The sequence below is a fragment of the Cervus canadensis genome, chromosome 21 (assembly GCF_019320065.1).
Source record: "Cervus canadensis isolate Bull #8, Minnesota chromosome 21, ASM1932006v1, whole genome shotgun sequence".
Taxonomy (NCBI): Eukaryota; Metazoa; Chordata; class Mammalia; order Artiodactyla; family Cervidae; genus Cervus; species Cervus canadensis.
In genome coordinates this window covers 25,233,641-25,258,965 of record NC_057406.1, presented here as the reverse complement: position 1 = coordinate 25,258,965, position 25,325 = coordinate 25,233,641, and the positions used below count along the sequence as shown (strand labels likewise).

Sequence of the window (25,325 nt, the reverse complement as noted above, 5' to 3'; positions counted from 1 at the left end):
CACAGATGACCATAACGAGTATTACAATAACGAAAAAGTGTGCATTACTGAGACAATTATCAAAATATGACAGAGACAAGAAGTCAGCAAATGCTGTTGGGAAAACAATGCCAACAGAGTTGCTCAATGTAGGGTTGCCACAAACCTTCAATATGTAAAACACACAGGGTCTGCCAAGTGCAATAAAACAAGGTATCCCTGCACTGCAAAATGACATGTCACTAATCCTATTCTCTCTTTTGTAGAAAATAATAAAATCTGGATCTGGAGCCCCCAGTTTGAGGAATAAGCTCTTAAATTAAAAAATCAAAGAGACACTATAAAACTGTAGTATAAGACTCATATAAAGCTGCTGCTTTTAAGTGTTATAAATGGCAGATGTTTTATTGTCAACATAAAAGAAACATACTAAATAGTTTAACTGGACATGGAACAACAGACTGGTTCCAAATAGGAAAAGGACTACGTCAAGGCTGTATATTGTCACCCTGCTTATTTAACTTATATGCAGAGTACATCATGAGAAATGCTGGGTTGGAGGAAGCACAAGCTGGAATCAAGATTGCTGGGAGAAATATCAATAACCTCAGATATGCAGATGACACCACCCTTATGGCAGAAAGTGAAGAACTAAAGAGCCTCTTGATGAAAGTGAAAGAAGAGAGTCAAAAAGTTGGCTTAAAGCTCAACATTCAGAAAACTAAGATCATGGCATCCAGTCCCATCACTTCATGGCAAATAGATGGGGAAACAGTGGCTGACTTTATTTTTCTGGGCTCCAAAATCACTGCAGATGGCGATTGCAGCCATGAAATTGAAAGACGCTTGCTCCTTGGAAGGAAAGTTATGACCAACCTAGGTAGTATATTAAAAAGCAGAGACATTACTTTGCCAACAAAGGTCCGTCTAGTCAAGGCTATGGTTTTTCCAGTGGTCATGTATAGATGTGAGAGTTGGGCTATAAAGAAAGCTGAGAGCTGAAGAATTGATGCTTTTGAACTGTGGTGTTGGAGAAGACTCTTGAGAGTCCCTTGGACTGCAAGGAGATCCAACCAGTCCATCCTAAAGGAGATCAGTCCTGGGTGTTCATTTGAAGGACTGATGTTGAAGGTGAAATTCCAATACTCTGGCTACCTGATATGGAAAGCTGGCTCACTGGAAAAGACCCTGATGTTGGGAAAGATTGAGGGCAGGAGGAGAAGGGGACAACAGAGGATGAGATGGTTGGATGGCATCACCAACACAATGGACATGGGCTTGGGTGGACTCCGGGAGTTGGTGATGGACAGGGAGGCCTGGCGTGCTGCGGTTCACGGGGTCGCAAAGAGTCGGACATGACTGAGTGACCGAACTGAAACTGAAATGCTATGCAGCTGTTTAGATCTATAAGTTATCTATTAACACAAACTATTTGTGAAAATATACCTGCATTGGGCCAATGCAGCATTAGTTGCATTCATTAGAGACAGGCACCTAGGAACCACTGAAAGATCCCTTCATGGTTTAGATCTGGCTTCTAAAACTAGCCCATTGAGGACCAAGGCACACTGTCCTCTCACCCTCCAGGTCTCAGTTTTCACATTTAGAAACAAGGGCATTAACTCTCAAAGTCTCCTCCATTTCTAAAATGTTGAGGTTCTAAACTTACGGCAACTTTAGAAAGTCCTTTCTTTCATGTACATGAAGAGAGTGAATATAACTTTTTTTTCAAAAGATCTAACCCAATATACAAGCTGGCACTATTTCCCATTTGTATTTTATTCTCAAAAGCATTTCATTTACTCACAGAAAATACTTTATGTATGAGATGTGATTATTAAGTAATGAGACTGGCTTTTTCACACGTGGCTAGGGAATCAGAATCATAGTATTTGAGTCACTAGACAGAAAATTTCCAAAACTGAAGAACTAGAACGAAAAATAAAGAAACTCAATACTTGCAACTTTAATCCATGATGGGAAAGAACTGACCTAAAAATGAGACTCAGATTCTCTCTCTGCTGTTTTTCAGAGAAGAATCTCAATTATTATTAGAATTATTACAATTCTATCACAGATTTTATTGTTACTATCATTTCAGCATCCAAATCTTAAGTCTTCTTAGATTCAGTGATTGCTACTGTAAAAAAGGTAAACACCAGACAGACTGTACACATTACCTTTATCATGCATATTTAAAGCTTTTAAGAGGTCTTCCCGGATTGGATACTTGGCTTTATAACACAGCCTTTGAATGTTGGAAGCTGTGTCATCACCTGAAAGTGTAGTAAGATCTATACAGGTAACAGCCTTCAGGAGCCATGCAGCCTGGTTTGAAGAAAGTAAAAGCAAGTTTAAAAAAAAAATAAAATCTCCAATTCAGTTAGTTAGTAGAAAACCATTAGGTACATATGGGTGCTAAAATCTCATGTCTAGGGACTTTACTGGTAGTCTAGTGGTTAAAACTTCACCTTCTAAGGTAAAAAGGGGTTTAAATTCAATCCCTGGTAGGGGAGCTAAGATCCCATATGCCTTGGGGTCAAAAAATCAAAACATTAAAAAAAGAAAATACACTGTAACAAGGTCAAAAAAGACCAAAAGAAAAAAAAAAGGTCCACATCAAAAAAAAATCTTTAAAAACAAACTGCTTTAAATAAAATAAAATCTCCTGTCTATGCTATTCTGAGGCATACATTCTGATGTGTTCAAGCTTAACCAAAAAGATGAATGTTACATAGAGTAAAATAAAAGGGGAAAAATAGCTTATAAACTTTTTTTCTTCCACAGATAACCCAAATGGAAATTCCTAATAGAACAAGTCTCCCCACATGTGACTTTTGCATCTCAACCACAAGGAGACTCAGAGGTGGGTTGCCATTTCCTTCTCCAAAGGATCTTCCTGACTCAGAGATGGAACCCACATCTCTTGCATGTCTCACATTGGCAGGTAGGTTCTTTACCATCAAGCAACCTGGGAAGGTTCTACCCTGATAAGGGAGAACTCGGGAACAAAAGTTTCCATCTTATATTAGACCTCCAGCCCTGGGACCTGGAATGAGACACAATAGAGTCTCTACTTTCTTTTTTTTTTTTCCAGTTTAATCCAATTTCAATTTTAAAACAATATTCACATTTCACAACTCATTCAAATAAATTCCTTTTATCTTTTCAATCAAATTATTTCTAAGGATGAGCAAAATGCAACCTATCACCCTAAAGGATTCAATCACGATATTTTGCCTCACTTGTGGAATGAACTCTGAATTCCCTTCAGTCCTGAGATGCATAGCATGTCTCTGGTTGGTACATACTGAAGAATATGCTGACCACCAGTACTTTACAAAACACCATTTTTCAAATTTTGAAAGATAATTTGGGAAAATTAATCGTACAGTAAACATGATGATCAAAGAAGATCAACTCTCATAACCTCAGGGCCTCCACTAATGGAACCACCAGGTTTAGGTGTTATGATTTTAAAATTAAAATAGAAGACAACCAAAGGTGTGTCTAAGAAACTGAATAAGTGTGTTGAGAAAACATGCCATTTAATTCACTCATGAATAAAGATGCCTCAAATTCACGTGCAGCTTCGCCACTCAAGAATGATAAGATTTTAACCTGTTTGGATAAACATGTTATCTTTCTCCAACCCATCTTCATCATATATGAATTATTAAAATAAGTCACGGACAGCTGCAATCTTTTAAGTTGAGATGCAGCTTGAGTGAAATTCAGTCTTGTGGCCTCAAGGGAAGAGATCAGGCCTGTAAACCAAGGGAGAGAGTTTTTAAGAAAAGCCCTTACTTGCCACTCCTTTTTCACAGGTCTACGAGCCTGGATTTGTTCTGCACGTCTTAGCACTGCCGGTTTATTCACCTGTATTTTGGAGATCCAGCTTAGGTCTAGAAGTAAAAAGAACAACAGTTTAAAACTTGAAGATTTTATTAAATACATTCACTTGTTTTTTACACAGTCCTCAAAAGGAAAGACTTATCAGTATCAAAACTTTTATTTACTTTTTTATTTTTTTAATTTTATTTTTAAAAATTTTTTTTTTATTTTGGCTGCATCTCATAGCATGTGGAATCTTGGATCCCTGACCAGGGATCGAACCCATATCCCCTGCATTGGAAGCACAGTCTTAACCACTGGACTACCAGGGAAGCCCAAAACTTTTTTTTAAAAGTTGTATTTCTTTTCCGCTCAACTATAAATAAATTTGTTGAAGGAAGCCCAGCCATGAAAAGTCCTACTCTGTGCAAAATCAAATACATTTGGAACTAGCAGACTCTGTACTGATTCATTACACAGATACCTAATGGTGGAGGAAAACGTGTTATTCATGTCATGGGCCTCATTTCTGCCAGCAGAGAGTCATTTGGGAGTGCCCAGTCCAGAAGAATGAATGGTTAATAAATACATAAATGAATTAACACGGGGGTTTAAAGGAATCCTTGATCAATAACCCCTCACTGATAAGATTAATATGTATTAGATGCTGATAGGATACCCCCATTCTTTCCTCAAAGGAGAATTTCTCAAAGTGTATTAGAAATTAGCGCATTAAAATAAAAAAAAAGTCAGAAGAGGGAAAAGAAAAAACAAGCTGCTCAAAATTCTGGGAGAGGGACTTCCTGATGGTCCAGTAGTTAAGACTCCATGCTCCCCATGTAGAGGGCCGGGAGTTCAATCCCTGGTTAAGAAACTAGATCCTGAAGCCACAACTAAGACCCAGTGCAGCCAAAAACAAAAACAACAACAAAATTCCCACAGACATCTCTGTTGCTTCTGTTTTGAAATGCACTCTCCTATCTGTAGGGCTTCCCTGGAGGTTCAGTGGTAAAAAAAATCTGCCTGCCAACGCAGGAGACAGGAAAAGAGCGCTGGATCCCTGGGTCAGAAAGATCTCCTACAGGAGGAAATGGCAACCCACTCTAGTGTTCTGGCCTGAGAAATCCCATGGACAGAGGAGCCTGAAGGGCTACAGTCCATGGGGTTACAAACAGTCAGACTCAGCTGAGCAACTGAGCACACACACACAGCTTGACAAATAAAATCTGCATATATTTAAGGTGTGCGTTTTGATAAACGTATACACTGTGAAAGAATCACCACAGTCAAGCTAATGAACATTACCTATTACTTCACACATTTACCATATTTTTTTCCTTTTCATGTATGCTGAGAACATTTAAGATCTACTCTCATAGCACATTTCAAGTATACAACACAGCACAGTTAACTATAGTCATTCTGCTGGACAAAAGATAAAAGGTCTTCAGGAATTCCCCATCTTGTGTAACAAAACTTTGTACCCCAGTTGCTTCTCATTAAAGGACTTTTGGATCTCCACAAGAGAAGTTGGGGCTGAAACACGAATACAATACCTGAGGACATTCCCCTTAAAAACTAATTTTTACTACAATTTCCCACCAACGATCAGAACCCACAAGGCTGGCTCTCACACGTCTCAGACACCACTCGCTAGAGGTCCTTGCAAACCATCTCTGGGAGAACGTAATAGGATCATTTCTCTCACAATATCAGCCTCCACTGCTAAAAATATCTTTAGTGGTCATAAAATCAGCCAGCCCCACAGTTAATCCAGCCACGGAATTTGCCTCTGTGACCTCCCATGATAATGAATTATACAAGTGACTGTCCCATTTTATTAGCACTTAATTTGCTACTCTTTAATTTCATCAGATAACCCTTGTTCTCCTATTATGGGGTCTGGGGAAAAGAAAGGCCTGATTGGCCTTTGTTATGTCCTTCATAATTTTTAATATTTTATTCGAGTACCCTTTAGCATCTCCTTTCTCGGAGAAGTGATTCTAAGACACACAATCTCATCAGGACCATAGAAGTTTCTCTTAGGGGGCCAGGAGGGGTTTCAAGCACATGTGTCTTTGGGGAGAACAGGCATAAAGCCATAATTGGAAGGCGATAATACTCCTTTCAGAAAACACTTCCATGAAGAAAAATCCCAGTGCTCCTCTTAGTATGCCATTTCAGGGGCTTTCAGGCCCTTCTCTCAATTATAAATTTGTTCTTAAACACTCTTTTCACATTTTTTTAATCATTATTGTCTTTCTTACTTAAGTCTCCGTGGAGACAGACATCATTTCCCTGAAAACCGACACTTCACCTTTCCATAGCTTCCTCTTATGTTCATAGCTATTCCTGTACTTCTTCCCAATATTCCTAAAACGTGTAATACCAAATGATAACTCCACAAAAGGAAGTTTAGATTGTATTTTGATTTTATCTTTGCTCCTAATGGAGAAAAATACATGGTGATACTTCATCAGAGGCTTTCTCAAATTTGGAAAAGTAAGAAAGATTAAATTTCCTATGTTTTCACTTCTCATTCTTTCTGGGTTTTTATACCTAATTGTACCACTAAATTTGTGCCTGAGTGGTTGTCCCCAAACAGTCAGTTCTTGAGATGCACTTCCATAGTATATTTTTAATCCCAGCATCTATTACAGAGTACCTCTTCCTATTGTAGGCACCCAGATGTCTGTTTTTCCTGTGTTGTTTATCTTCAGTTCTAATTTGCAACTTGCTAGCAATCAGTCACAAATGCCAAGCACAGAAATAGGTGCTCACTAAGCCCACCACATCACAGTAAATTTATTTTTTTACCTTAGACACTGAACAACTGAAGTATCAACTTCATTGTGTCTAGTCTTTCAACCTTAACCTTGGAAAAGGTTAGCTTTTTTTTTTTAAAAAGCCTTAGATGTCAATATATAGCTGATCCAGTCAAGTTCAGAAAATATTCAGTTTATATTAGCAAGAAGACTCAGCCTCACCCAGTTTCTACACCGTAAAGATATAAGACAGAGACTGTGCTAGGAGCTTCATTATTTCCAACAGGTGGGGTCTAAAATGAGTCTTCATTTGCAGGTTTAATCTAATATCCCAAAATATAAAATATATTTCTGTTGGTATATGTGCAAAAAAGTAATAGAATATGGACCAAATTGATAAAAATGTTTGTCTTCAGAGGTAGAATCAGTTAAGATTTTTGCTTTCCCATGCTTTATAGTTACATAATATTTAATTTTTTTTTTTTTTTTACTTAAAACTTTTTACAAAGAGCATGCATTACCTTATTGAACAGTAAAAGCAAAATATACCTAACTCTTTGGAATTAAGAGGTACTGACAGATAGCAGTGTGCAGGTTAGGAAGAAAAGGAAGGGAGACTGAGTGGGTGAACCAGTGGGTGATGCTGCTGGAGCCCAGGCATCAGCACATGTAACATGTAACATGTCTCTGGGGCATTTCACACCTATACTTGCATGACCGATCCTCGGCCACAGAGCTCTTCCACAAAACCAACCTGATATGACTACAAGGTGCCAGGCAGATATGATAAGGTCAGATGCCACTTTTACTGCTTCCATAGAAAAGGTCACCAAAAACCTTAGCACCATGGTCACCAGACCTTATTATTATTATTATTATATGAACCGTATATGATATCAATGGGGCTTCCCCAGTGGCTCTGTTCATGGAATTCTCCAGGCAAGAACACTAGAGTGGGTTGCCATTTCCTTCTCCAGGGGATCTTCCTGACCCAAGGATCAAACTCCCATAAACTATGCATTCGGAATTAGGCTTTTTTATTTTTCAAAAAAAAACACAACAATCTATCAGCCACAATGACCTCAAAATAGTATGTTTAATAAAAAATTAGAAACTTCCATGGTGGTACAGTGGCTAAGACTCCACATTTTCCATGCAGGGGGCCAGGGTTCGATTCCTGATCAGGGAATTAGATTTCAAATGCCACAACTAAAGACCAAAGATCCTGTGTGCTGAATCTAAGACCCAAAGTGGCCAAATAAATAAATATTCTTTTGAAAAATTAAATTCTGAGTTTCCATTTCTCAGAAAAGTTCATGATCTGCAGTTTGCACAAAATGCTTCTCAACATTTCAGTTCAGTTCAGTCATTCAGTCATGTCCCACTCTTTGCAACCCCATGAACCACAGCACGCCAGGTCTCCTTGTACATCACCAACTCCCAGAGTCCACCCAAACCCATGTCTATTGAGTCGGTGATGCTATGTAACCATCCCATCTTCTGTTGTCCCCTTCTTCTCCTGCCCCCAATCTCTCCCAGCATCAGGGTCCTTTCAAATGAGTCAGCTCTTCTCATCAGATGGCCAAAGTACTGGAGTTTCAGCTTCAACATCAGTCCTTCCAATGAACACCCAGGACCGATCTCCTTTAGGATGGACTGGTTGGATGTCCTTTGCAGTCCAAGGGACTCTCAAGAGTCTTCTCCAACACCACAGTTCAAAAGCATAAATTCTGCGGTGCTCAGCTTTCTTTATAGTCCACCTCTCACATCCATACATGACTACTGGAAAAACCATAGCCTTGACTAGACGGACCTTTGTTGACAAAGTAATATCTCTGCTTTTTAATATGCTGTCTAGGTTGGTCATAACTTTCCTTTTAATTTCATGGCTGCAGTCACCATCTGCAGTGATTTTGGAGCCCAGAAAAATAGTCAACCACTGTCTCCACTGTTTCCCCATCTCTTTGCCATGAAGTGATGGGACCAGATGCCATGATCTTAGTTTTCTGAATGTTGAGCTTTAAGCCAGCTTTTTCACTCTCCTCTTTCACTTTCATCAAGAGGCTCTTTAGTTCTTCACTTTCTGCCATAAGGGTGGTGCCATCTGCATATATGAGGTTATTGATATTTCTCCCAACAATCTTGATTCCGGCTTGTGCTTCCTCCAGCCCAGCATTTCCCATGATGTACTCTGCATATAAGTTAAATAAGCAGGGTGACAATATACAGCCTTGATGCAGTCCTTTTCCTGTTTGGAACCAGTCTGTTGTTCCATGTCCAGTTCTAACTGTTGCTTCCTGACCTGCATACAGGTTTCAACATTTATCACACGCCAAAATATCTCTACAAAAATGTCACTGATTCCAAGACCCAAATCTGCTTAAAAGCATTCGTATCTACTTAAAAAATTAGCACTTATGTTAAGAAGCCTGTGCTTAACGATGGCAATTTAATATAGCCTCAGCAGATACAGTTATATAAAACTATGAAGCATGACTTCTCATTTAGATAAAATGAGTATTCTATATAGTGCTTGTTTTTACATCCCAAATTCCTAGTGTATGTTTAAGGCAGTATTCATTAATTTGTTGGCTTCAGAAGCAGAAGAATTTTAATAACAACTAGAAAATGCCATTTTACATCAGTCATGGGTGTTTTAAAGAGAAAAATCAGCTAAATTAATTCAAATATTGGCTCATTTTTTTAAAAACCTAACATTAAAGAAAAAATTTAAAAGTCTTATTTTGTTGAAGGTAAAACACCTAACATTATGTTACCACCACTATAAATTTAAACAGGTTAACACTGAACAAATCAATTATTTTTTTTTGATTATTTGATTTTGCAGAGATGCCACAGATGCAAATTTTGTTGGAATATGGCATCAAAATAGAAACAATGTTCTTATTAAGAAACTGAGGGAGCAGAAAAACACTTGGATTTGGTTGTGATAGACACATAATTTATAATCTCATCCAAATAATTTCCCACAGTCTAACAATCAAAGTGCAAGCTATTGCTGTCAAATTTTAAGCATTTTATATATACACAGAATAAATGAACTACCTGATCTTTGTGAGAAAACTGATGTTTAATTAAAAATAAATACTTCTTCCTGGCAGTGTGCACTATCTCTTTACTGGCTATTGTCAGTTGAATGTTAGGAACATACGAATCTTTGAAGAGGAAGAACAATTTTGTCAATCATTCTAAGCTGACATATGTCAGTCATGAACTATTTTATAAATAACACTTTGAAATATTGGCTTTATTTTTTTTGAAAATCAGTTGAAAAATCTTTTTTTAAAAAACCTGTGGAGAAGACTCTTGAGAGTCCCGTGGACTGCAAGGAGATCAAATCAGTCAATCCTAAAGGAAATCAACCCTGAATAGTCACTGAAAGGACTGATGCTGAAACTGAAGCTCCGGTACTTTGGCCACCTGATGCGAAGAGCCGACTCATTTGAAAAGACCCTGATGCTGGGAAAGATTGAGGGCAGGAGGAGAAGGGGATGACAGAGGATGAGATGGTTGGATGGCATCACTGATTCAACAGACATGAGTTTGAGCAAACTCTGGGAGATACTGAAGGTCAGGGAAGCCTGGCGTGCTGCAATTCATGGGGTCACAAAGGGTGGGACATGACTTAGAAACTGAACAACAACCAAGTATGGACTTCGCTGGTGGTCCAGTGGTTAAGAATCTGCCTGCCAGTATAGGGGACAGGGGTTCAATCTCTGATATAGGAAGACCCCATGTGCCACGGGGCAGTTAAGCCCGTGTGCCACAACTACTGAGCCCACCTGCCCTAAATCCCCTGTGCTGCAACATGACAAGTCACGACAACAAGAACACTATGCACCACAACTAGAGAGTAGCCCCCTCTCACTGCACCTAGAGAAAGTCCTTGCACAGCAGCGAAGGCCCAGTGCAGCCAAAACTAAAATTTAAAAAAAAAAACCTATTATGTAAATAAAACATCCAAAGCCTCCAGTTTTTGAAACAGTGACAATTGTTATTTGGTGATAATTGTTATTTGTTGACAATTGTTTGCAAATATTGCAAAGAAGAAGACCCTGAAATTTATCCCTCTGCAAATGAGAGGGCTTGAACAAATTAAATGAGATTCAACCCATGTACAAGGCTTAATTTAAAAATTCTAAAATTGTACTTGGGAATATCTCAACCTATCTGATTTGATTATTATCAGTCATTGTGTAAGGGCTTCCCAGGTGGCACTAGTGGCAAAGAACTTGCCTGCCAATGCAGGAGATGTCAGAGACTAAGGTTCAGTCCCTGGGTTGGGAAGATCCGCTGGAGAAGAGAATGTATTCTTGCCTGGAGAATCCCATGGCAGGCTACAGTCCATGAGATCGCAGAGAGCCAAACATGACTGAAGGTATGCATGCACACCTATCGCTGTGTAACAAACTACCTCAAAATGTCATGCCTAACAACAGCAATTCTTTTATGATTTCTCCTCACACTATTGGTTGACTGGGCTCAGCAGGGTGGTTCTATTGCTGCTCTCACTTGAGATCAGCGGCCTGTGACCACAGCCAGATGGTGATGGGGCTGCACTCCCGTGTCCTGTGCCTCAGAGGGAGTGGCAGAAGCCTGGGCCCTGCCAGGGCACCTCCATGTAAGTCTAGAACATCCCCTTCTTTATGAACCATTTCCAACAGGGCAGCTGAACTTCCCACAGAGGTGCTCAGGGCTCCCGTCATACCACAGCTACTGATCACTTCCGTTTGGTTACAGGCAGTCTCAGAGAGAGCCTGAATCAATGCAGTGGAGGACAACACAAAGACATCGATTTCAGAGACCTGGTCCATCTTTGGAGATTGGCTACCACAAGCTCCAACATTAAACTGAATACATTGATATTCTGTACTGGAAAGAATTTAAGTGGGGGGTCTACACTTAATTCCAATGTGGGGAGAAGCAGTGTCTTATACCACCGTGCAAAGCTTGAGACACCAATGTAGGATGAATTATCCTACAATTCATCTCAATTATGACACTATCTACCCAGAGATATTTTCACCAGATTCCCCAGGTTAAGGGCTCAGTCCCACAAGACTGGTCCACCCCCAATCCCACCCGATCCCACTTTAGACCCCAGGTACAAGTCCAGGTTATCACCCAAGCTTCCAACTTACCATTGGAGGTTCCAATTAATCTGAATTCAATTAATCTACTAGAGTGGTTCACAAGGCTCAGAGAAACATTTTGCTTACTAGATTATCAGTTTATTACAGAAGGATGCAACTCAGAAAGAGCCAGATGAAAACAGATGAAAAAGACGTCAAGGGAAAGGTAAAAGAAAGAGCAAAGAGTTTCCAAGTACTCTCCAAGGGACCCTGAATCACCACATGTTCCCCAACCCAGAAACTCTCCAAACCCCATCCTTTTGGGATTTTTATGGAGACTTCACTCCATAGGCATGACTGATTAAATCACCAGTCATAGATGACTAAACTCAACTTCCAGCCCTTCTCCCTAACCCAGCAGTCAGCTGGGGGAGTGAGATAGAAAGTTCCAACTCCCCTGGGGGAGAACAGATACATGTATATGTGTGGCTGAGTCCCTTTTCTGTTCCCCTGAAACTATCAAAACATTGTTTGCTAATCGGCTATGACCTCTCAGCAGACACTGAATCTGCCAGATGCCTTGATGCGTGTATGCTAAGTCACTTCAGTTGTGCCCAACTCTGTGTGACCCCATAGACTACAGCCTGCCAGGCTCTTCTGTCCATGGGATTCTCCAGGCAAGAAGCCATTTCCTTCTCCAGGGGATCCTCCTGACTAAGAGATCAAACCCGGGTCTCTCACGTCTACCTGCATTGGCAGGAGGGTTCTTTACCACTAGCACCACCTGGGATGCCCATAGTCCATACCCCAATGGGCTATACTCCAATACAAAATAAAAAGTTAAAAAAAATAAACAAAGTTCCAACTCCCTAATCAGTGGTTGGTTCTCCAAGCACCAGCCCCCATGCTTAGCTGAGGCCCAAAAGTCACCTCATTAAATAACCCAGAGACTGAACCCAGGTCTCACATTGCAGGGGGATTCTTTACCATCTGAGCCACCAGGGAAGTCTCATTAACATCACAAGACACCTTTACAGCTCTCATCACAGGAAATCCAAAGAGTTTAGGAGCTCTGTGCCAAGAAGAATAGATGAACACCAAATATATATTTCTTATCATAAATCACAATACCACAAAAATGAAGTTGAGACAGCCTATGATTTTACAGTATATGAATTTAGCAAAACATTCAGAGAAAATCAAGACCTCTTTTTTGACAAGATTTGTCCTATGAAAAGCGAAAGTCATTCAGTCGTGTCCAACTCTTTGCGACCCCATGGACTATACAGTCCATGGAATTCTCCAGGCCAGAATATCGGAGTGGGTAGCCTTTCCCTTCTCCATGGGGTTTTCCCTACCCAGGAATCGAACCAGGGTCTCCTGTACTGCAGGCAGATTCTTTACCAACTGAGCTATCAGGGAAATGGAGCAAAATACATTAACTGTGAAACTATTTGTACTAAAATATTTACACATTTCAATATCAAAAAAATGAGAATTGAGAATAGTCTCCATTTATAGAATCTGTTCTAAGTGTACCAAGTACCAAGCATTTGTAAATATTTTCTTAATTAAAAATATTATGTTCCACACAGAAATATCAACTGATTGTGTCAAGGATCACAAATTTAAGAAACATAAAATGAAAGTTTGAAAAAACTGCTGGACATTTTAATACTTTAAGAAATTTTTAAAAACTGCTCTTCAAAAAACTACCAATGGCATGACATCAGAGACTGATACAACTAAGAAACTAAAGCTGAGTAATTATTCAACTTACACTATAGTGCTATAATAATTTATACAAATACATTTTTATTTGTGCATGTGAATATGTATTCTTTTACAATGAATTTTTTACAGGTGTTTTTTAAAATGTGAGAGTTGGACCACAAAGAAGGCTGAGCACCAAAGAACTGATGCTTTCAAACTGTGGTGCTGGAGAAGACTTTTGAGAGTCCCTTGGACAGCAAGGAGATAAAACCAGTCAATCCCAAAAGAAATCAACCCTGAATATTCATTCGAAGGACTGGTGCTAAAGCTGAAGCTCCAATACTTTGGCCACCTGATTCGAGGAGCCAACTCATTGGAAAAGATTCTGATGCTGGGAAAGATTGAGGGCAGGAGAAGAGGTGACAGAGGATGGATGATTGGATGGCATCACAGGCTCAACGCACATGAGTCTGAGCAAACTCTGGGAGATAGTGAAGGACAGGAAAGCCTGGCGTGCTGCAGTCCATGTGGTCGCAAAGAATTGGACACAACTTAGGGACTGAACAAAGAACAAATCAAGTCTTAGATTTGTGATGGTTAATTTTATGCATCAACTTCACTGGGCCTCAAGGTGCCCAGATATGTGATTAAACATTATTTCTGCATGTGTCTTGTGAGGGTGTTTATGGATGAGGTCAGGGCCTAAATTGGTGGATGGAGTAAAGCGTATTGCCCTCCCCAAGGTGGGTGGGCCTCATCCAATCTAATGAAGAAAGACCTGAATAGAATAAAAGGCTACACACACACACACACACACACACATATGTGTGTGTGGCTAGGTATGTATCTATCTGTCTATCCATCTATCTACTACTGGTTCTAGTGGTAAACTAATATAAGATATAACTTCCAACTTAAAACACAGAAGATACAGAAGTAAGTTAAATGACATCATGAGGAAATAATCAGAAAAATCTAGAAGCTGGGTCAATCCACAGATCTCATAACCTAGCATCATCAAACAGCAATTTATTTTATAGCAATAATTAACATACAGAACATACAGAAACCAAGAAAAGCCTGTAATAAGAAACTGATTCACAACTATAAAATAGCAGACTAAGAGCTATGTTTTTTCCTTTCCCAAACTTTAAAATCTAAGTATTTGGGACTTCCCTGGCAGTCCAGTGGTTAAGACTCTGAGCTTCCAGTGCACAAAGCTCCATCCATCCATGGTGGGGGAACTAAGATCCCACATGCTGTGCTATGTAGCACAACTGAATAAATAAATAAGTAAATATTTAAAATATAATAAATAAAAGTGGTGTATAGCATACACTTTTTTAAATATAAATATTTAACCTTCTACTGATACAAATGTGTAAATCAAATTACACTGAAACTCACTTATATAGGTATGTAAAAACTAAACTATACATTTAGGATTAGAACATTCTGCCTGGAGAATCCCATGGACAGAGGAGCCTGATGGACTACAGGCCATGGTGTTGCAAAGAATTGGACATGGCTGGAGCAACTTAGCAGTAGCACTCGGTCTGCACGCTTCACCCTCTCCCAATCCTAATTCATATGTTGAAACCTAATCACCAAAGTAATTGTATTCAGAAGTTAGGCCCTTAGGAGGTGACCAGGTCATGAGATGGAGCCATCACAAACAGGATCACTGCCCTTATAAAAGAGGCCCCAGAGAGATCCCCTGACCTTTTGCCATGTGAGTTTATAGTGAAAACACAGCCACCAATGAGGAGACTGGTTCTCATCCAACACCAAATTTGCCAGCACCTTGATCCTGGACCTCCTAGCCTCCCAAACTATGAGAAATACATTTCTGTTACTTATAGGCTGCACATTCCACGGTATTTCTGCTACAGCATCCTAAATATAGCTCAACAAAATTTGTTTTTAAAAATTACAGTGAAACTCTACAGGTTAAAATATCATAGCAGTGGGTGCCTATGTTTTTAAATTCACGTCAGTGTATTTACAAAGCTAATACATTTTTCACTTTTCAAAATATCTTTAACTTGACATCCATCAATTGTCTTTCTAAGCTCTCCTCCAAAGAGTTCTGTTAGCACTAACAGTATTATTTGCCATAAGAAAACTGGTATCAACCAATGACTGACCTCCCTGGGCAAAGAACAGCAGTTTTTCCTTTGTACTCTTTTTTGCTATTGTTTAAATATGTTGAAATCTATGAAAAAAGCAATACTTTTTACTCTGTTGGCATTTTTCTTAAACCCTTAAGGGAAGCATTATCAAAAGGCTTTTCAGAAACTAAGCTGATATTTCTCCAGGTTCCCAGTATGAAGCATTTCATTAACTAGTTCAAAGAACTCTTAACCTGCCAGGTTGGAACCATATAGCTTTCCTCAGCAGTCTACATATCAAAGCTGTTTGAGAAATATACTGTTGGATTGAACCAAGAAGTCAAAGAAAGAGGCAGTTAAAATATCCAATAGTTCCCCGCCCTTTTCGTTTTTAATTTACTAGAGTTCCGAGTGAGTTCACTGCAAAACTTAAACAGCACAGTGGTTAACACGACCAAACCCACAGGCCATCTACTGAAGCCTTGTACTAGATTGCCAAGGATAGAGATTAACCGAAGTGGAAGGGGTATCAGTTCTGGAGACGCAGCAGTGCCCTGGAAGAAAGGAATTCTAGCTTCTGGTTCTACGATATGAGCATCACTGGGTCTGGAGTTGGAAAACCATGGACAGCTGTTTATGGACCATCGCCTCCATGTCAGGCACTTGTTAGCTATCTCACAGTGTTTTTATAGTCCGGCTGGTGTGATGACGCAGGTCTTCTGTGATTAACCAGAAAGCCATTGCTGACAAGGAGGAAAGAAACAGCCAGCTGGGTGTGACAGCTGTCATTCAATGGATCTGAGCCGGAATGCTAAACAGAGGACACAGCAGGGCAGAACAAGGCCGGAGCTTGGGTTCTGGCTCCAAATCCGTCACTATGAGAAGACTAGGAAAGTCAAGAAGATTTCAACACGTCCACCTGCGCTAATAGATGAGCAGAAATGAACTACAAGTCAAGGAGAAGGAAGACATTTCACATACTGGGTATAATATCAATAAAGACCAAATATGGGAATGGTGATGGCTTCTTCACAGGACAGTTAAGAATGACCAAAAGTTCTGTTTGGGAGTGAAGATACAACGGCACAGGTAAGGTGCTATCAGGTCACAGGGAATCTTGAAATTTAGCCAGAGGACTCCACATGTGAAGTACTGGAGAACTACTATGAATTTATTTGATCAGTTGGTATGTTAGACATAATAGAAAGGCCGGGGGGATGGGGGGGCGGGAACTATAGCCCATTTTCTGCCAACTGTATAATGAACACATGCGTGCATGCTAAGTCACTTTGTGTGTTAGTTGCTCAGTCACGTCTGACTCTTTGCAACCCCACGGACTATAAGCCCACCAGGCTCCTCTATCCATGGAGATTCTCCAGGCAAGAATACTGGAGTGGGTTGCCATTTCCTTATCCAGGGGAATCTTCCTGACCCAGGAATCGAACCCAGGTCTCCCACATTGCAGGCAGATTCTTTACCATCTGAGACACCAGGGCCAATCCCAAGTCACTTTAGTTGTGTCCAGCTCTTTGCGACCCTAAGGCCTATAGCCCACCGGGCTCCTCTGTCCACTGGATTTCCCAGGCAAAAATACTGGAGTGGGTTGCTGACAGGTTCTTTACCACTAGCACCACCTGGGAAGCCTCATAATGAACACTTACTTTCTCAAAATCGAGGAGGAAAAAAAATAAAAGTTAGTTTAAAATAGTTAAAAGAAAAGGCTAAATGGAAAAAAGAAATAGGGCCAAATGGGTAGGCTCTTTTGCCTTTGACATCCAATGATAATATCAAATGAAGATACAAATAAAATGGGGACATTCTGAAGATGTTTAGAATGAGGATAACTTGGAACACTTACATATATTCCCTCATATATGACTGAGACAACTTGAGGATAGATCACAGGGGAAATAAAGAGGAATCTGCACTCAAATCAGCTAATAACAGATTTAGTAAGCTCTATCACACTAGATGGACTTCCCAATTGGCGCTAATGGTAAAGAACTTGCCTGCCAATGAAGGAGATGTACGAGAGGAGGGTTCGATCCCTGGGTCAAGAAGATCCTCTGGAGGAGGGCATGGCAACCCACTCCAGTAGTCTTGCCTGGAGAATCCCATGGACAGAGGAGCCTGGTGGGCTGCCGTCCATGGGGTCACAAAGAGTGGGACATGACTGAGAGACTTAGCGCAGCACAGCACTTCCCAGCAGATGCCAAAATCACTGAGTGGGCCAAAATTATAGATATGTTGCAACCAAAAGATGTGAAAATAAAAGTAGAAATAGGGACCTTAGGTCTTATTCTTCCTTTCTAATGAGTAAACAAGGGACACAGTGCTATGAAAGTTTAAGAGAAAGTGAGGATCTGCACTTCCTGGGCCATCTAGTGGTTAAGACTTCGAGTTCCGATGCAGGGGGCACAGGTTTGCGCCCTGGTCAGGGAACTAAGGTTCCACATGCCACAGGGTGCTGCCAAACCAAAAAAGAAAAAAATCCCTCGTTAAAAAAGAGAGAGAGAAAGTGAGAGTCTGCTGGTGCTCGAACTAAAAAAATGCCATGCTGAAAGAATCACCCCAACAGCTGTGAAGGGGTAGAGATAAGGGGAGGGTGGGGCAGCTGAGAAGGGAAAGAGCTGCATTCTAAGTGAGACCCTGAGGTGGAAGAATTCAAATATAGTTTAGGGAAAAGTAAACTTCTTTTCTTTTCTGAAGAATCAAGAAAACATATCAGAGAGAAACAGAAACAAAGCCTGAAAGACAGGCTGGGAACATTTCACGAAAGGCCAAGATGGATAGATTGAGATAATTATATCTAAGTCAATACAAAAAGGGAAGACATCAAAGTTTTAAATCTGGGATGAGTCATTATAATCTGCCCTATGATTCTAAAGGCATTTCAAAAGTTCTTCAAGCCCTTAGTTGGAATACTTAGGTATACATAACAGCTAATCTAAATTTCAGTATCTGCTTGAAACTAGTCTAATCGGTCATATTACCACTACAGAAACCAACCAACAAATCTCAGATGACATCCAGAAGACAAAGTCAACAGACAAAGAAAAAGTCAACTAACAAGACAAACTTGCAACTAATGTAATCATTCAACTCCTCACAAAGTCCAACTTCTCATACCCAGTGTAGTAAGTTTAAATCTGGATTCCTAAGCAAACACCTCATTTAGAACCTCATTGCTGTTATTTACATATCTGAAAAAGACATGGTATTAATTAGTTGGGCTTCCCTGGTGGTTCAGACGATAAAGAATCGGCCTGCAATAAGGAAGACCTGGGTTCCATCCCTGGGTTGGGAAGATCCCCTAGAGGAGGGCATGGCAACCCACTCCAGTATTCTTTCCTGGAGAATTTCATGGACAGAGGAGCCTGGCAGGCTGCAGTCCATGGGGTCAAAAAGAGTCAGACACAACGGAGCGACTAAGTACATACAGCTAACCACCAAAAGAAAGAGTGCCTTAGGTATTACATCCCCGGAGCTGTTCTTCTGATTATATGAACTACTATAACAAATTGACAACTTACTTGGTCCCCCTTACAAGACACATCTACTCAAATAAATTTATAAGCCCTCTGCCTAGAACGGGGCTTCCCAGGTGGCTCAGTGGTAAAGAATCCGCCTGCAATGCAGGAGATGTGAGTTTGATCCTTGGGTCAGGAAGATCCCCTGGAGAAGGGAATGGCAACCCACTCCAGTATTCTTGCTTGAGAAATGCCATGGACAGAGGAGCCTGGTGGGCTACAATGCATGGGGCCACACAAAGTCGGACATGACTTAGCGACTGAGCACACATGCACGCTGCCTACAATACTCTCCCCTCATTCTCACCTAGCTGGCTCTGTTCTCATCCTTCCGATAGCAGTTTAATCCTTCTCGAGGAAGCCTTCCCTGTCACCCCACATACATTAGGTGCCCCTGCTAACGGCTCCGCCAACACCTTGTACTATTTCTGTCGTCAACATTATAGCAGAGCAGATAGAAGGAACAGTGAAGGTTGCTATCCAGAGCCACCACCAGCTTGCTTCCCCTCCACTTTAAGAACAGTAGCCCTCTAGCTTATGGTCCCCCAGAAAAAAGACTGGAGGATTCACCTCCACAGAAATGGACCAGGCCAAGAGAAGACAACAAATTATTCAACAATTGAGAGTCTTTCAAAGAAACAGCCCAGCAGAACCATCCTATGGTTGATAAGCCCCATCCATGCCCCCAAAAGTATCTAATGAGCTTTTTACTGACACAAACACTGGAAGAAATTATCCCAGGACAACCAGCATTTCTCACATCATTTATAAGTTGAAAATCTATTGTTCAGTGAAGCCACCTTCAGGCTACAGCTTCTACATCACCATTTGCTGCTTCACCTTTCACTTTGATATTTAGGAGATAGCTTCTTTAGCTTCAAACTTTTCTTCTGCAGCTTCTTCACCTTTCTTTGTTACTATGATTGTTATTTTAGCCACTAAGTCATGTCCGACTCTTTGTGATCCCAGGGAGAATCTCCCTCTTGGCAGAGTCACAAAGAGTAGGACATAACTAAGGCGATTTAGCATGCACACTTGTAGAGTGATTAATTGGGCTGATTTCAATACTATTTACTCTCAGGGAATAGGGAAGCCTGAGGAGATGGAGAGAGATGGGGGAATGACAGGTCGGTGGAACAGTCAGAACACAGTCAACAATTATGGATGAAGTTTGCTATGAACATGGTTCATAGTGCCCCAAAACAATTACAAGAGTAACATGAAAGATCTCTGATCACAGATTACCATAACAAACACAATAACAATGAAGAAGTGTGAAATACTGCAAAAGTTACCAAACCATGACAGAGAGATAAGAAATGAGCAAATGCTGTGGGGAAAATGGTGAGGGTAGACCTGCTTGACGCAAAGTTGCCAAAAACCTTCAGTCTGTAAAAAGTACAACTTCTGCCAAGTACAATAAAGTGCAATAAAACAAGGCATTCCTATATTTCATTTTCCCTCTATTTCAGAAATGTCATTAGGAAGTATACCATTATACTCCTAAAAGATGGAGCTTCTCCATGCTCATAGACCACCAGGGCTCACATTCTGGACTTAGACTTAACATATGGACTTACATGATAATTGAAATCTCATTGTATCACGACGCTTTGCTTTGTATGATTAGGAGGAAAAAATATCTAAGAAGAAGACAAAAGGTCCTTTACAGTTTCTTTGACACTCTACCCTATATTTCACCTTTATGAAACAGACTTACTTTATCAGCCTAAATCAAGCATTGGTTTTCAGCCTCTATCTACACCCTTTCCAGGCAAAGCAAGCTGGGAAGGTACATGGGCTTTTTGAATTTGGAAAGCACATGTTTTTTAGACAAATTAGCATCTTAAATAAATTTGCTAATTGACAAAATTTCCCATATTACAAGACATTTCCTTGCCAAGATCTTGATTTCACCACTATACCCTTTCATAAAGATATCCTATAAGGCTGACTAAACCACATTTGGTTTTAAGTATGTTCAAACACTTACTTAGCCTTTCAATTCAATGAACTTTGGGAAAACTTATCAGAGTTTCTCCAAACCCCTAAGTGTGCCCAGTGTTCAAAAGGAATCATTAGACCTCAGAGAAATTCATTAAGAAGCTGGAAAACTTTGGCCCCCTGTTGGGTAAAGATCCATCTCTCAGTCCTTTGAGAAGATCTGATCGATTGTTCTAGGAGCTAAGAGCCTCAGAGAAAACCTATTTAACTCTTTCCTCTCAATGAGAGATTGGATGACAGGCTTTCCTAAATTAAAATCTGAAAGTATCTCAAAAGGCCTTTGGCGTTTTTTTTAAATAGAAAACATTATTCACAAAGCTATACCTCTGCTGGATGTCATGCCAGTCACACAAGTTAGTCTGCAAGGATACTTAAATGCTAGAACAGATTTACACACAACTAATCCTATCAAAGTATAAGCATAATTTAAAGGCTACAGAACAGAACTTAAAACAGGAATAAAAACTACTTCATTTCAATTTAAACAAGTGTGTTAAGCTCCCTTCCAAAAATAAAGAATAAATACGTTAATGGAACTCAACAGTTACTTAAAACCTATACTTATTTTTCCTGAAACCAATGCCCCCATTTCTCCTGCCCTGTCCTTCTGCTCTCATAACACACGTGCCACTTACTTGTGAACGTAAGGCAATACATGAGCTCACCCAGGAAGATTTACTTTTTCTTTTCTAATTTTTATTGGAGTAGAACTGCTTTGGGACTTCCCAGCTGGCTCAGTGGTAAAGCATTAGCCTGCCAATTCAGGAGACATGGGTTCGATCCTTGGGTCGGAAAGATCCCCTGGAGTAGAAAATAGCAACCCACTCCAATATTCTTGCCTGGAGAATCCCATGAAGGGAGGAGCCTGCAGGGCTACACTCCATGGGGTTGAAGAAGAGTCGGACACGACTTAGTGACTAAACAACATAGTTGCTTTACAATATTGTGCTAGTTTCTGCTGTCAGCAAAGTGAATCACACGTATACATATATCCCCTCTTTTTTGGATTTCCTTCCCATGGGGTCACTATAGGACTTCTCTGATAGCTCAGTTGGTAAAGAATCCACCTGCAATGCAGGAGACCCTGGTTCGATTCCTGGGTTGGGAAGATCCACTGGAGATGGGAGAGGCTACCCACTCTGGTATTCTTGGGTTTCCCTTGTGGCTCAGCTGGTAAAGAATCCATTTGCAATGTGGGAGACCTGGGTTGGATCCCTGGGTTGGGAAGATCCCCTGGAGAAGTGAAAGGCTATGCACTCCAGTATTCTGGCCTGGAGAATTCCATGGAGCGTATAGTCCATAGGGTTGCAGAGTCGGACACGACTGAGCACCTTTAACTTTTACTTTGGTCACACCAGAGTACTGAGTAGAGTTCCCCGTGCTATTCAGTAGGCTCTCATTTGTTACCTACTGTATACATAGTTGTGCATAGAAACATTTACTTTTATGTTTTGTCTCAAAGATAAGATGTAGTAAGTTATGAAGAACATGTTTTAAGAGGGGCGTAAACTTATTTCCTAAAGTTTGTGAGTTCATGTTATTCTTGACACTTCACCTTTCAGGCAAATACTTTTTAAATGTCCTAAGGAGAATCACCACAATTTTGCTATTAAACTTTGTGTATTTTGATCTTGAAACCAATATCCACTTTTACCAAAACAAAAACAGTAGATGAGCACTTGCAGCAGAAATCGAAGAGGAACTAAAGAGTCTCTTGATGAAAGTGAAAGAGGAGAGTGAAAAAGCTGGCTTAAAACTCAACATTCAAAAAACTAAGATCATGGTATCTGGTCCCATCACTTCATGGCAAATAGATGGGGAAACAATGGAAATAGCGACAGATTTTACTTTCTTGGGCTCGAAAATCACTGCAGATGGTGACTGCAGCCACGAAATTAAAAGACGCTTGCTCCTTGGAAGAAAAGCTATGACAAACCTAAACGGAATATTAAAAAGCAGAGACATTACTTTGCTGAAAAATGTTGATCTAGTCAAAGCTGTGGTTTTTCCGGTAGTCATGTACGGATGTGAGAGTCAGACCATAAAGACAGCTGAACACCAAAGAACTGATGCTTCTGAACTGTGGTGTTGGAGAAGACTCTTGAGAGTCCCTTGGTCTGCAAGGAGATCCAACCAATCAATCCTAAAAGAAATCAGTCCTCAACATTCACTGGAAAGACTGATGCTGAAGCTGAAGCTCCAATACTTTGGCCACCTGATGCAAAGAAATGACTCACTGGAAAAGATCCTGATGCTGGGAAAGACTGAAGGCAACAGGAGGAGGGAAAGACAAGAGGATGAGATGGTAGGATCACCGACTCAATGGACATGAGTTTGAGCAAGCTCTGGGAGTTGGTGATGGACAGGTAGGCCTGGGGTGCTGCAGTCCATGGGGTCACAAAGAGTCGGACATATTGACTGAGCGACTGAAGTAAACTAGACTGAACTAACTTGTCTGGGATTACTTGCCTAAAACAGTTACTGGATGGCATCAGTGATACTTAACCAATAAACACTTACTCTGTAGTCTGGTTATTTAACAATTTTCAAAGATGCTGATCACCCCCAAAAAAATTAGAAAAAAAAAAGAACCTGGGATGGATAAATTCCCTTCTTGGGGGAGGGAGGGGAAGCCTCCAAATGATAACTACCTTTAATGCATTTTCAAAGAAGAGAAGCAAGTCACTAGAAAGGACTTCCCAGGTGGTGCTAGTGGTAAAGAATCCGCCTGCCAAAGCAGGAGACGCAAGAGACAAGAGGTTGGGAAGATCCCCTGAGGCAGGAAATGGCACCCCACTCCAGTATTCTTGCCTGGAGAATCCCATGAACAGAGGAGCCTGGCTGCCTATAGTCCATGGAACCACAAAGAGCTGGCATTTTTGATTACATACCTTCTTTCAACATTAAACTCCAGCATACACTAGGCCTCCAGGCACCCTAGATTCTTTGAACTTCTCCCTCACAACCCCATGTTATACTCCAGTTGGCAATACTCTTGTTCACAACCAGTTATTCTTGAGCATTAAGGTCAAAACCTTTCAACATTTCTGTTACATCTCTTGTAAAGAGAAGGGTAAGTAATCCTTACCATAGCTCACCACATCCCAGGCACCATGCCAGCTGCCCTACACATAATGCCTTATTTAATCTTCAGTCTGTGACCCAGCTTTTATTCACCACATATTTTTAGCTGTGAAAACTCAAAAATCATAGGTAGAAGAATCAGGACTCGAATCCCAGGCAGTCTGACTTCAAAGGCCAATGTCCTTCCAAAAAGAAGGCTATATAATTAAGTGGGTAACCATCCCAACATATGTATTTATTTGCAGAAAAATTTAACTTAAGTGGGTTACAACTACATACCCAAATTCTCAAACTGGGACGTCATCCTTTGTAAGTGAAGTGAATGAAGTTTTGAAAGAAAAATTGAAAAAAGAAACATTTATTGCATAGCTACTCTATGTACCATACATGCCTTATATCATCTTCTCAATATCCTCTGATTTACAGAAAATATCAAATGCTTTCCACAGCCCTACATACCAGGAATGCCTTTATCTGCATGTAATGCATATATCTACACACATGCAGAAGGAGCCTGGGATGTAGGTGTACCCCTTAAACAGCAGGTGTCTAACACGTGCTAAAACACCCTGCCGGTAAGCAGGCAGGGCTGGAGCTGATGCCGCCTCCCAAACACACACACCAACCCCCACCATGTGATGAAACACAGTGACTGTCAACACTGCCTGGGAATCTCTGCTCAAAACGGAAGTCAGGCAGCGATTCCCACCTCCTGATGCATAATCAAAACTCTGCCTCCTGCAGCAGCGCCTGATCGCCTTCCACAATTTCTCCTCGGGAAGAAGTTATCTGATGGCACAGGATTTTGACAAGGGTGCTGCTTTTACCAGATGCTCTGGGACACATCACCAAAAACTTGAAATCACCCCTACTTTAAATAAGGGATCTCTTGTGTCAACTCAGAAGTTCAGCTGAATCAGCTCTACAAGAGCATCTCCAAGGCCACGCTCGTCATTGGGAAACATCGGGGAAGTGGTCCCCCTTAGGGTGTACCCCCAGGAACACAGGCCCCCCACTGCCCGCATCAGAACCGGAAGCTCCTGAGGCAGTCACGTCACTGAGTCAGCTCTCCACAGGAGCTGGGTCCAAGTTTTACAAACAAGGCTGCTCCCCTCTGCAGGGGAGGATGTAACAGCTACGGAAGACTGGAAGCCTGAGTGATCTTCTGTAAGGTCAATTGTACCAAACACAAAGTGGACAGAAGTCAAAATG

General features: G+C 40.7%; 1 protein-coding gene across 3 annotated transcripts in view; it reads right to left on the bottom strand.

Moving 5' to 3' along the window:
* Positions 1-25,325, bottom strand: part of DERA (deoxyribose-phosphate aldolase) — a 112,997-nt gene that overhangs the window by 74,136 nt on the left and 13,536 nt on the right. For all 3 annotated transcript variants that reach the window (XM_043440412.1, XM_043440414.1, XM_043440413.1), the window contains exons 2-3: positions 3,787-3,884; positions 2,160-2,307 (exon numbers count right to left, since the gene is read on the bottom strand). In XM_043440412.1, the coding sequence (XP_043296347.1) occupies positions 2,160-2,307; positions 3,787-3,884 (246 nt within the window). The remainder of the gene's footprint in view (positions 1-2,159; positions 2,308-3,786; positions 3,885-25,325) is intronic.